This window comes from Pagrus major, chromosome 10 (assembly GCF_040436345.1).
Source record: "Pagrus major chromosome 10, Pma_NU_1.0".
Classification (NCBI taxonomy): Eukaryota; Metazoa; Chordata; class Actinopteri; order Spariformes; family Sparidae; genus Pagrus; species Pagrus major.
This window is the reverse complement of record NC_133224.1, coordinates 17,007,112-17,021,499: the sequence shown is the minus strand read 5'-3', so window position 1 is coordinate 17,021,499 and position 14,388 is coordinate 17,007,112. Positions and strand designations below refer to the sequence as shown.

Genomic DNA, 14,388 nt, shown 5'->3' with positions numbered 1-14,388 from the left:
ATACCATGAGAAACCAGAGGCAAAAGCAAGAGAGCAGCAGTAGTCATCAAGTTGTAAGCACTACCTTTATTGCAGGTAAACAGATGGATTATGCTTTCCTTTTCTGATGTCATTGGGCATTTAAAGTTAACCTTGTGGACTGTGTGTGGGTACGCATTGTTTAGATCCATGTTTGCTAGCTACCATTCTTCTTCATTCTGAGCTACATTATTTGGCATGTTACTGCCAATGAATATCAATCGGAGGAGGAGTGTTACATCACCCTCATTCGCACACTAAAAATACAAACAAAACAGGAATCCACTCGTAAAAACACTACTCCATAGGACTACTGGTGGTTAAATTTGTTTTATGAAATCCAATTTAAATAAAAACAAACAACTCATTTACCAAGACTAGACTAGTTGGCTACATCCTTTTTCCTTTTCCAGTAATCTAATCACATTCTACTAGAACTCTATCGAACCAATCACAATGTTTGTTTACAATAACTTCCAGGTAGAAAAAAATCCTATATCAAGCACGAGCTTACATAGAATGTAATAGTCTTCTATTATAGTGCACTATGTATAGTGCATACATCTAATCCATCTAAAATACTTGTTTAGAAACAACACTTTCACGAACGTCAGTTTGGAGGCGTAATTTGGAGCCACAGACTGAAGGAAACGACAGCTTGTGTTTCCCCACAACTAGCATTTGGGGCCCATTCAACACACACATATAGATCTAATCAAGTCCTGCGCTGATTAGCCGCAGGGTCGTGCAGCGGTGTGGGATTGTCATTTCATGGCCCATTTGTGTGACATGATGTCGTGACTTAAACCCTGCCAATCCACAAGGTGGCGGTAACGCACCTAAAAGCAGTTTGCCAAATGTCATTAAAACTCAAAAGAGAAGCTGCTACGATAATATGCTGCTAGCATGCCTGTCATACAAGTTATCGTTGGTCCCCATCGACTGATTAAAACAGTAATTTAAACAAGCAGAATGTGAGGCATAACATTACAGTGTTTTTTAAACTGGTGCACAAGACCGGACTGAGTGAATACAAGTGAAGCATAACGTTACACAGGACATTTTTTGCCATGGCCGACTGCTTTTTTTTTTTTCCAGCACTCGGCGGTGGCCAGTCCCATAAAAGCTAGCAATCAGACTAGCAGCATGAATGAACAAAAACACAATGTTTTTCAGTGTACTCCCCTGTAGCCTAAATACACTACTGTCTTTATCACCACAACTGAAGGGCTGAAAGGGCCCTTCGTCTGACCTGTGGAAATATCAACGATGCTAGCAAAGCAACACAGTACATGTACATGCACTGTTGTTGTTAGCACAAGGTTATGGTGATTCGGTCGAATAGCATTTAATAGGAATCTTCTTCTATGCTAAGTTTCTAAAGCTAAGTAGGGAAACTCAGGCATGTCATTGACATGACATTTGATTCAGATAAATTCTGGACACGAGTCACTTCTCGGCAGGACCGGCAGGAATTCTAATGTGCTCTCTCTCCATCATGGCAGTACTAGACTTAGCATAGCCTGTAGTGTAAATGCAGGTAATAGAAGAGATGAACAGTTGACCTTGCTGTGGGTGTGGTGTGTCTGTGTGGGTAGGTGGTCAATGGTGAATTAATGGGCAAGTTAAAGAGGGGTGTGAGGGGCCCCTGGGGCAACAACAGCAAATCTGGATTATCATATCAGCTGAGTGACAGACAGACAGGTTAGTGCTTAACGCTCCACCAAGGGGCAAGAGGGTAATGGAAGTAGTGTGTGTTTAAGATTATGTGGGTTTGTTAATGTGTGGTTGTAGATGTATGTGTGTTATCCAGACTTCACCTATCGCGGGTCTCCAAACCGATAATCCCCCACTCTAAATAAACCAGAGCAGGCAAAGTCAGACATGGACAGATAGTGAAGGGTAAAATGAAGGATATGTTTTGTGTATCTGCAGTGGCACACTCTATTTCATCATAAACCTCCCCTCTGGGAAAATACAAACACCTCTTAAATCCCTTGAGGAGACACACAGTCTTTTAACCCACAGAGAAAGATGCTGCCTGCAATGTGAAAGCTGTCAGCCTGAACAAGGCTGCCTGTGTTTGTGGAGGGTGAGCAGGAGAGGCTGTCTGTCTGGGCCAGCTGCCCAGGCACGAGAGCTCTTCCCAGGGCTAGGCAGTGCCACATGGTCCCCCCCTCCTCATCCTTTTCATTCTCCTCCCTTCTCCTCTCGCTGCTTCTGTGCCCGGATAGATAGATAGTCAAGGGGGGCTGAAGCGATCAGGCATTCCAAACCAATCTGTTTGTCCTGTGCCCCCCTGTCACATGTGGCATCACCAAGGTTAAACGATGGCATGCTACAAAGAAGGACACGGAATCTCTGCCGAGGCAAGGAGCCATACCCAGGGACCTGCAAGAGGGTGTTTGCACTCAGGACGCCGGTTGACGAGAGGGACAGGACTCCAGAGAAATGGGGGCGGTCCTTTGATGGATGAGTCGTGTGTATAGGGAGGCTGGCAGAGAGTGTGTTTGTGTGTGTGACATTAAGGGGGATTGATGTGCAGGAAAGCATGAGTGTTCAAGCATGCACGCATTCACACACCTCAGTGTTCGATGTGTAGGGAGACAAACACATGTGAGTAAACACACACATCTCCAGTACACCCCACCTTACAGACCTACTATCATTTACAGTCAGTATAATATAATAAATTATTGAAACATTCTTTTGTCTTTGTTTATTTATAAGTCACTGTTTAGTTCTTAGAGTTGTCTGTCATATTCCATCTCAGTTGCACAGGTGCAGGAACAATCTGTGTAGCATGAAGAAGTGCATGTGCCACATGCTGCAATTGAACACTTAGCCCAATCTAATTGTTTTTTAATGAGTTCTCCGCCGAATGCTGCTTTGATTAAATGTCCAGGCTTTTCGATGAATTAGCCAGCCCATTTGTTAGATCAGACACCTTACGAACAAAGACAAAGCAGGAAAGGAAAGTACAGAACCAGTGAAGAGGAGAGACTCAATATGACAGAGTTTTATGTGTCTGTTAAATTCTCTGGTACTCATGTTGTTATAAAGATGCCCAATGGTAGTATCATATATGGCCCCCACGAGTGATTTGTGTTATTCTAGCATCCATTTCCCCCCCAACTTAATAAAACAAGACTTAACTATGTTTGTAGAGCTTCTTGCATAGTACATAAAGTAGCCTTAGAGGGAAATTCCAGTATTTTAACACCTGGGCCTTTTATTGACATGGCAGCAATGGCTGCAATGTAATCCTTTGGGGCAACTGTGACCACCAAAGTTGCGTCCACTAAAAGTGCTTGTTTTTTGCCACTGACAGGCTGAGGTTGTTATTCTAAGTGTCTGACAACATTACGGGAACAAATCCCACAGAGGGAAACTTTTCTGTTACCTTTTCCGTTCTGTAACCAGAAAAACAACTCTCGCTTAAGATGAGAGAGATTGAGATTGAGATTTCAGAACGAAACTTGTCCTTGAACCAGACTTGTTGAGGCATCCCCAGGAATGCTAAATTTGCCACGTGAGTTGTAGTAAACCCTTCAAGGTTTTACCCTTTATTGTAATCAACTTTTATTTTTTTCATGCCAGCCCTAATCCTGTGAGTATTTACAGTATTTTAGTCTACAGTACAAAACAATTTTCTTCTCATTCTGAAACACACTGCTCCTCTTTTATTCCTTTGTGGTGGCAAAGCAAGTGACTTTCCCTGTGCTCCCTTTGGCTCTGAGATATGGGTATTCCAGGAGACAGGTGCAGTTGGACTTTTTTTAAAAAGGCCAAAATTGTACATTTACAATACACATTTACCCTTCATAAAACTTAGGATAAACCCTTTTCATTTTTCACACTACATTAGATTCCCTAGCCCCACCTACCTATATGCTAAATTGTCAACTTCAGACATGTTATCTATCACATAATCTAAGAATCAGATTTCCATGTCAGTTGCTGAGCTCATTCATGCCCCCAAGAGGCAAATCCCCATTGTGGTTTGCGGTTCTGTATTAGATGACAATTATAAACCATAACCTCATCTGCGTGTTACTAACTTCTTATTGGTTCAAGTCAAAGTCAATTTGATAAATGTCACATCCACTAGAGGGGGTGAGCTTTGTGTGTTGTATCTATGTGCGATGGCTTCATGCTGAGAGTTAAAGTCGGGGTGACATAGTTAAGAATTGCATGCAGTCAAAGTATCGCCGTACAAAAACCTGTGTTTCTTCAGTATACATGTCTGCTGCAGCAACTCACTTCTGAACAAACAATCTCACATGTGTATGGGAGCAGGCTAGCAAGGGTGTGTGTGTGTGTTTGTGTGTGAGCACTTTCTCTATTGCCTACTTGTCACCTCTGGGATGGGAAAAACGGCTGAATTTCAGCAGGCAATGTTGCTGATGCAGCTGTTGGTTGAAATTCAATACTGGGTAAGCTCTGCAACAGGCGCTAACCTCTCTGTGTGTGTCTCTGAGGATAATCCCTACTGGCCATTTGGATGCTAGAACGGCTATACGTCTATGGGGAAGCTGTCATATCTTATAGAGTTTGGAAAATGATGTCTCAATTTCTCTACTCCCCAGTTTTCCCCCATAGTTTTTCATCCATGCACTCTAGCACTTCCTCTTATCTGTCTCTGTCTGTTGGTCTAAAGGCTTGTTGTATGGTTAATCTACGAATTGTTGTTTTATACAAACTGACTGGATGAATTCCTAATCAAAGTTTATCTCCTTCTTTCTTCCTTTCTCACTTTCCCAACTCAAAACAGTAAATATATTAATCATATATGTGTCCTGGAATGGATATATTGGAGTGGATATATTTTTTTATATTTAAAGCCTAGTGTGTATAATGATATACTTGCAGAGTTTGACACTAGAGGGCTGTTTTCACACTCATTGCTCAAAAAGTAAATATTCTCTCTGTCAAATCACAAAGACTATAGTTTGGAAGCCAATCCTGGTCCAATATCCTGCATAGACAATTGGGATGTGGAAACTCGAAGCCTCCAGAACACATGCACTGAGAATAAAGGTTGTAGGAGACATCTTGTGTCCAGCAGTTAAACTTTTAAAAGTTTGCATGTTCATATACTGTAGTCTAGTCTGAGTTTTCTTTTTCTTTTTTTATGAGTTAGGACTAGGTGCTGTTTTAAGGATTTTATACAATGGTATGGATAACTGATTGGCTGAAGGGTGTCAATTGATTCCTGATGAACGGGCATCCATGGAAACTGTCTGTTCACCATTCTAAATTAAAGAGCTATGGCTTGTATCTAAAATGAGCATTCTTCATTTTCCTTCAGTGTCTCTCTGAACACCACAGGATGGCACCTGTAACACACAAGCTACAGGAAGTAGCCTATAGTGTCCCGCTGAACTTACTTTGTATCAGATGTGATCATCTTACATTCCATTCACTATTTTATGCTGTGACCAACAGTACACATGGCCTATCATTTGTTTGTTAAAATCTTGATATTGATTTGGGACGATGATGTGGCCAGCTAGCTAATCTTGTTGTTAAACATAACGTCAAGTTATATTTATTTATTTATTTGCCAACCGTACGCAATGTTATTGACTTTGAGTCTTGCTGGCTTAACGTTAGCTTCCTGGCTAACAAGTGTTCTCTGAGCTCAGCGGACTAGTTTATCCCATTGCTAAGTTGTATCTAAGACTCTTACTATTTGCTGGAGCAGTGAACATTTGAATTGTATAGGAACCTTATGGGACTTTAATGGTTGTTATAGCTATTAGCCAGACTCTCAAGTGTTGCCGGGGAACGGGGTTAGGGCTCGTGAAAACCTTTATATTTTGATTGCACAATGCATAAAAATATAAATTGATAGTCTTATTATTTCTTTCTTTGACATGTGACCATGGTATAAGCAGGATAATGCTCTCCATGATTCCACGAGTCCAATAATCCGTGACAATGGACACTTCATTGGGTATTATCCCCCTACTTAATGTAGTTATTATATTTTTTTCAAGAAATGTTATGTTTGCCTTAATACATTTGTTAAAGGAATCTTGAAAGTAAACATCATCCATGTCAAATGTATTGCAATAAGATGTATGTCAACCTGTGCAAATTTATGTGACACATGAAACCAACATTTTCACGTCAACCATTTATATTTTACTAACAATAATGGTTGTTTTCTGTTCTTGTGTGTTACTGCAGGTTACCTTTATGTCACCTGTCTTATCCAGAACTGTTCAGACAAAATGGTGACGGCTCAGTTCCTCGGCAAGATCGACCACAACTCACTCCTGGTGCAGGACGACTACATATTTGTCAAGGTAAACAACATCACAATCAGGGAGGTGAAAGGCGGAGTGGTGTGTTCTCCAATTATTTCATTGAAATATAAATGGAATAAAGATCATGTGTTCTTGTCATTCATCAGATTTAAAAGTTTTTTTTAATTTTTTTAAAGAAGTTTAAGTTTTAAGTGCCACATTGACAAAGGATTAATTTTGTCCATTCAGAGATGTCTTTCCTAACGGCAGCTAGTCGCTACAGCCAAAGATAGCTACAGCAAAAGCCACAGCAAAGAAAGTGATTAGCGGTTAGTGGTTATGCTGCTCCCCATAGTTTTGGAGGTACCTCAAATTCTGACTAATTCTTACAAATTACACCTTTAAAGGGGCACTGTGTAGTTTGGGAGATGAAGGTCAAACTCAGAATTTTAATATTAACAATTTTAATGAGGTAATTATACAAACTCAAAAATATTCATATTTCCATGACTGAATAAACAAGCTGTTCTCAGAGGAAAATAAGGTCCCAAGAACACTGTTTGACACTAATAAGGTGGCAGGGCTTGGAAAATCTAAACAAAGTATATAAACAGTATGAAAGTGTGTTGTCCTTTAAGGTCAATTTCTTCAGTTTACTCAATCATGAAAACAAAGAGTATGTTTATTTAGTTTGTCTAGGCATTAAACAAATCAGTCGATGAAGATCTTTCTCTTCTGATTAAATTTTCTTCCCTAAAACTACATATTGCGCCGTCAAGTGTTAGAATTCTGTTGTTTCTCTGATACAGGTGTGAATTTAATTTGTGCCTTAGAGCAGCTGAGCAGATTTTCCCCACACCTCACTGTAGAGTGTAGGGTAAAGTCTAGCAGACAATAGCAGCTCCCAATCTTCTCAGCAGTGCTCTCATTTGTTAATTACACTATTGTCTCAAAATGAATATAGTCATTACTGCATTAACACTTTAGAGTTGTGTCTTTGAGTTTTTCTGTCTAAAACAAGCTTCTCCCCTGTTGTGTAATGTCATTCAGCATTTTTGTGCATATGTTGTATCTGTCAGTGTATCCGTTCAGCTGCGCTTGTGTTTGCATACACAGCCGAGGCTGCAGTCTTTTTCTGATAAACTCTGCTGCTCAGATAACATACAGTCCTGTCGGCTTGAAATGGAAAAAAATTGCTATTCGGGACATTGTGCAGAATTAATCTCGCCTGTCCATAATTGACTTGCCATGCAGTACAGTACTGTACGCTCTGAGGAGGCCGAGAGCTGAATCCCATTTGCATGTGATAACAGCAGAATATACATGAGCTGGTATAGCAGAGCAGAATCCTATAGTGGGAAAGAGTTATATCTTGTGTCTATATGTTTGAGAGTGTGTGCATGTACATGGATGTTAGTAAATGTGTGTATGTATGCATGAGACTGTGAGAATGTGTGTAAGAAGAATTAAATCCTCATTAGGCAACAATAGATTGGTCCATTATCCTCCAGGGATTATCCTCCCAGTACTCCCAGTATTGGTGCCAACCCAGTGATATCTTATATGTAGGAACTTATGTTTGGACAAGTAAACAAGGACGTCATTTATCAGACAACACACTGCAAACAGAATGTAAAATCGTGAAGTTCCCATTTAATGAAAACTAAGTGTATTGATAATTTGGCAATTAACACACATTTCTATTTTTTTGTTGCTTTTATAGGAAAGTGCATTTGCAAGATCACGTAATCATGTGATCTTGTGAATCACTTTTGCCAGGCTTTAAGCTATGCACTTCTGGCTGAGCCTCAGTGGTTCAGACCAGTCAGCATCATACGGGGAGCAACTGGCAGCTACAGAAATGGTTTAAGCGTGACAATGAGCGAGAGCTGTGACTGTTCATTTGAAAAACAACAGTGGCATCTACTCGAGAGGTTAGCGTAGCTGCTATAGCATCAGCTGTATCAGGACTGGAGAGTTTATATTAGTGAAAGAAGAGCAAAGAATGGCACTGTCTTTTCATGATGCAAAAGATGTTTTCGCCCTTTCTCTTGACTAATATTGGCAAAAGTTTTGTTTCCCAACAGGCTCGGCTGGTGGTAGGGCTCTCCTGCTGTTGGTCTGATTGTTAGCTTGTGAAAGATGATGATAGACAGATGCTTCCGCTAATCAATTGCCAAGTGTTTTTTTTGAAAGTGCCTAGACATTTCCAAACAATTTCTAAGGGTGAGTTCCAAGATGGTTGGCACATCAGGCTATTTTTTTATTTTTTATTAGACCATTATTTATTTAGAAAGTTTGTATACATTTAATCTGTTATCTTGCACTTCACTAACGAATGAAATACATACATACTTTATTTCTTGCCAGACACCTGGCAGCACTCCTACTCATATTTTCTTCATATTTATTGAAAACGTGTACACAGAAGTGTACATCTGTATGCACATCATTTTTTAACAATGCAACTCCAGATTGTCCTCTCCAGTATACTTCTTGGGGTCAACAGCAAGGAGAGCATCTTTAACTACACTTGAAGAGACAGGATCAAGGTCGATCAGTGGACTATGAGAAACCGGGAAAATATTATTTAATCTGTTGTAGAGGGATTTAATCCCTCATTCAGAAAGAGGTGACCACCACAAGATCATTTAAAAAGTCTTTTTTAAAATGACGCTTAATAATGATTTTGGTTTTCAATCTTTCTAGATGAGTGTTCCTGATACAGGCCACCAGGCAGTGATCATTAATTCCAAGGTTGAAGACCAGCAAAAACTATTTTATTACTTTTATTGGTTGAGATTAGATCAATTAGAGTTAATTTCACAGGGGTTTTAAGATTAGGTGTAGTGGGTTGTGTAATTAATTGTGATAGATTTAGATTGCAACAGATTTCTTTAAAGAAGCCAGAGGCACCAGTCAAGGTAAAAATCACTCATCACAATTACCTCTGCATGCACCAATTACAATAATACAATCATTAGACAACAAAACGTATTCAAGAGCGATGAAGTCAAAGCAATTGGGGACAGAAACTGCATGTAGTAACGAGACAGAAAAACAGGATTTTACTCCTCCCACCTGCTTCTGTCTATCCTGAATAAATTGCAGTAATTTATTAACCATGACTCGGTCAGAACCAAGACCTCTGGGTCTGCCTGAGACACTAAGATTTTTATACGATATCATTTCTGATGCTGTAGTGAACTCCTGATGTTTACATGTAGAAATCCTATACCTTCTCTGGATTTGAGTGGGCTACATTCAGATTAGACGATGCAGGGTTTACAGCAGCAGGGTGGGAACACTATTAAAATTAATGTTCCTGATATTTTGGGGCATGGTATTCCTTGACTTCCACCAAGACAGGCATCTAAGAGGCTAACAAACAGGAGTTAATTGAGTTTGTGAATGACAGGAAAGTCCTGGACAGGAGGGATTGACTGGTGTTTTAGGAGTGGACAGTAAGTCCGAGTAATGTCTTGTGTAAAGACCCTGTGCCTGTCCAGGTGTGGAGACAATCACGCTGGAGAGAGTTTGCCGGAAAGTGGACCTTTGCAACTGCCTTTATTGTTGAAAGCATATTGCTGGCCAGAAGATGTTTTTCTTTTCTGTTGAGATGTAACTTGTTCTGGGCAAATAAATTAGATCTGTTCCAGGGGACATAGTTCGGCGGGCACAGCATAATTTGACGTCACCAAAACTGGGTAGATGGCAGCGGACCGGAGACAATGCTTTGTTTACCAGCATTCAGGGCAGTGACTATGAGGATTTCAAAGTCACTTTTAGGTGTTTCTGAATTACTTTAAAACTTTAGGTCATTCGAGTCTACAGTTCATGTGGGATACCTGGGCACCGGGATAGCAGAAGGTCGCAGCCCTTGGGATGGACATGGATGAGCCAACAACAAGACATGAGGGATAGCAGGCAGACAGGGATGTATTGGCTACGGTACTCCGTCTCTCCTGTCCAGCAGAAAGACAACCAGTTGAAGACGAGGCTGCAGCTTGACTCGCGTTGTGTGGCAGACATGGAGTGAAAATAGCGGAAACCAAAACCAGGGTGGAAATCCGGCCAATGCCTCAGTTTTCTCAATGGGGGCATGGGCTGAAAAGATGCTTGTGTGCCAGCCTGGCATGGTACAGAAGGTAGAGGAGACTTGAAGAACGGCGGTGAAGTTGAGGAGTTTGAGCACTGGGGAAAATGAGACATGTTAAGGAGGTTAAAACTGTTTGACAAATGGGGAACCTGTGTTGGGGCAGATGGAGGAGGAGGATGTGGACGAAGGCCGCCAGATTTGCCTCTACAGACCACGGACCAGGATCTGGTTGGGGTAGGGCACACTGGAACCCTGGGTTCACCCCCCTGTCATACCCTTGCATCATCTGAATGTGCTGGTGTAAGAAATGGATAGAACTGGATAGAAATGTCAATTTACGACAGAAATTCTATCAGCTCCTGTCAGATGGGCCACGCCGCCGGCATTTGCTAGATTGATATGAATAAAGAAGGAAATGGCATGCACATATTTCCTATTTTTCCTTTTCTTTGATATCCTCTCTTGCTTCAGAGACCAAACTTACACCCTTGACAGAGAATGCATACACACATGCAGGGTTACGTATGCACACACTTGCCAGTGGTGTAGCCAGATCCTTAGGGTGCTTATCTGATGTAGAGGCAGTACAGAAATATGCAGAGTCAGAGATAAGAATGCAATGTTGGCGTTGGCACTCACACATTCACCTCCACACACGCAGACACACACACCCCCCCACTTCGCCAGACATTCTTCAGAAAGTGATTCTTTTTGAAAACACAGTCGATAGCTCTTCCTTCAGGGGCTCTTATATATAAAAATGGCTTTCATTGTTTCATCACTTTTTCATCACTGTTCAGCATAAAAAAAAAAAAAAAAAGCCGCGCTAGTCTGCTTCTTTCAATCACAAGCGATGGTTGTAATCACAGCTCAATCTGAACACTGACGATACAGGCTTAGATATCCAAGAGCGAGAGAGGAAAAAACAAAAGCTCTTCCCACAAACCCCAAAAATAGAAGTGCTGAATACAAAGTTCTCCATCGGATTTTAAAAGACGCAGCTCTAAAAGTTTAAGCACTGCTCACCTTACAAAATGCCAAACTGTGCTTCAGAAAGTGTTATGCAGGCGCCTGAGCCCATCATCTGGTATATGAAACGTTCAAGTCCTGTTTAAGTCACTGTCACTCACCAGCGCTGTCTATTTCACCCAACTTTGTCTGCTAAATCGTAGCCTCAGCTGTTTGGGTATTCTGGGTCAGTGCTGTGTGAGCTTTCTGATCAGCTCTCAGCAGGGGGTCAGCACGATTCAGCCTTTTACCCACAGGTCCCAGTTTTTTGAGGTGGATGCCAAGGTCTGTGCAGCGCGGGGGAGATTTATTGCGTCTACCTTTCAGCAAGGTGTGAGTCACCAACAGCAGATGGTGAACTCTGCACCTTTGCTCAGCACAATGGTAGATGGATGTCGACTAACTCATTTTTTTTTTGGAGCCCAGTGACACAAACTCAGTCAGTTTTAATCTCACCTTCAATTTGAACTCTCATCTTGTGTTTAATTTAAACTGACATAAACAAGGTCTTTAGAAGTCATGTGGATTGTTGCAAGTGAAAAATTGCCATGTTGAGACTAAATTTTGCTTTTTGTCCATTTCCCAGGTCACCACAGGGAATCGAACCAAGCACTACGTGTCCTATCGCCGCAACGAGTTTGTCCAAATGAGGTTTCCCAAGTACTCCTTGCCAAAGGTAAAGCACAACAGCACTGCTGATGTCACTTCAGACTAAACTTTGGGAATTTGCCAATGCATCATTTTGATGCTGGCACAATAGACTTTGCAAATCCTTTTATTTTTAAATACAACATCACTCAAACAATGAAAATGTATGAATACCTGTTTTGTTGCTTTGAGTTAGAACATTAAATATTATACACCATATTGTAAGAATAAACTAGAAGTGTTGCTGGAAATTGAACAGTGGTTTAAATTTCATAAACTAGAATGATATGTCATGTCACAGTAGATTTCTGTCAGGGATTATCAACCAAAATAAGTTTAGATAACTAAAGGGCTGTCCACCAGCTTTATTTGTGTTTAGAAATCAGTTGCTTATCCATCTAAGGGAGCTGAGACGTCTCTACCTCTACAAATCCATAAGTTCACTGGACAGATGTCCATATGTGTCCAACCCCACCTCCACGCCCCCATTTTTTGTGTTATGTTGATGTCCAAAGCCCTTTATGAAGTTAGAATAAGAAAAATGTTTCTACAGAGACATTTATTGAATTTATTAATCTCTGTTTATCAAATTCTATGAAAATATATTTAGGGTATTGCAAAGTTATATATTTAAATACTACAAAAAATATGGCATCCAGTTAACTGTTACAGTCAGCCACTGTCATCTGGAGTCATTTCATGGGGCATTTTAATTACCTTCACCAAGGAGGTTATGTTTTCACCCATGTCCATTTGTTTATTTGTTGATTTGTTGTTGTTGGTTTGTCAGCAGGATTACACCAAACCTACAGAACAAATGTCCACAAAGCTTAAATGGAGGATGGGTCTCGGCTCATAATAGACCCCATTAAATTTTGGTTTGCTTCCGGATAAAGGGACTGATCCCAGAATTTTTTCTCACTTTCTTTAACATTGCAAGATTTTTGTTAATTTCTCAAGGAATAACATGTTTAACATTTACATGTTACCCATAAGCCAATACATTTGAGGCTGCAATGCATTTTCCTCCACTCTAGGGATTAAAACCTGCAACATTACAACCCTCTTACCACTATGTTCCACTTCTTCGTTGGTGTCAGATGTTCCTACAGTGCCTGTACCCAAATTGGTCCCGGTTCTGGCCTGATACACGATAGCTCCCATAAAATATTCACCACTAAGCATCGATCCAGACACATCCCGTGTCACTGACATAGGCAAAGACGATAAATGAGCTCCACTCCAATTCCAGACAAGGACCCTTTGCTGTCAGTGTCGGCGGCACAGGGGGCCGCTTTAGCGCGACACCAGCCTGAGTGCTATTGAACTGCGCTGATTGAATGCACGGCCCAGGGAGACGTCTCATGTATTTTTCAGCCTTAAACTAAGAAAAGAAAACCTTTAAGACAATCACAGCCATTGGCTCTCTGTCAGAGGGGACTGTCTGGTGTCTGTTTTCTACATGCACACACATGCATGCGCACACACGCACGCGCGCACACACACACACACACAAACTTTCTCTCTCTTTGTCAAGGAAATGTATAGAATCGCTCTTGTTCAACTCCAGCCCACCACTTAGAGAGATCCTATGCCTCAGTGGCTTGACTACTTCAGTTACAGTACTCCCTGATCCTCAAGCAAGGTGAAAGGGATTGAATTACACACAACACACATACATACACACACACACACACACACACACACATACTGGTTTATATGGTCTATGGGGACCGACTTTTTATTCATCACGTGTGGGGACCACCCTTTCTAAATGTTATACAGCCATGAAAAAAATCAAGTATAACAACTATGGCTTTGTTAGGTTATACACAACTTCAAATATCAGAATTGGTGAAGTAGTAGTTGGACCATGCCAACTGGGGACTTGGGAAAAATCGATTTAACATGGTTCATGAGGACCTCATTTGTAAATATGTAAATTAATTTACATAACTCACACAAGGTCCCCACTAATTACATGTGATTATTGGGGACCTTGCACCAAGTGTATTTGTTGCACACTTGGACAGAGTACACTTCTTTATAATTTACCAACATGCTCACCTGATAACACAGGAATACAGACACGGTAAGTTACGTGGTCGCTCACTGCGGCGCTCTGTTTACTATAGCACGTACGCGCCTTCCTGACCCTGATGACCCCTACCTGGACCCCTGGCTGCCCACAGTGCCTGCACTAATCTCTATTCTCTGCCTCACATTAACACACACACTCTTACGGTTACATTCATCAACATTCAGACCAACTACTGTGAATAAAATAATGGTGAAATATGAAATAATAATAATGGTGAATAATAATTAAAATAAAAATAACTGCAGATGGGGGTGCCCATG

At 41.0% G+C, this 14,388-nt stretch overlaps 1 protein-coding gene across 1 annotated transcript in view; it reads left to right on the top strand.

The window, feature by feature from the left end:
- Nucleotides 1–14,388, top strand: part of sorcs2 (sortilin-related VPS10 domain containing receptor 2) — a 357,654-nt gene that overhangs the window by 283,611 nt on the left and 59,655 nt on the right. Inside the window, exons 7-8 of the mRNA XM_073474430.1 lie at nucleotides 6,214–6,332; nucleotides 11,966–12,055. Coding sequence (XP_073330531.1) covers nucleotides 6,214–6,332; nucleotides 11,966–12,055 — 209 coding nt within the window. The remainder of the gene's footprint in view (nucleotides 1–6,213; nucleotides 6,333–11,965; nucleotides 12,056–14,388) is intronic.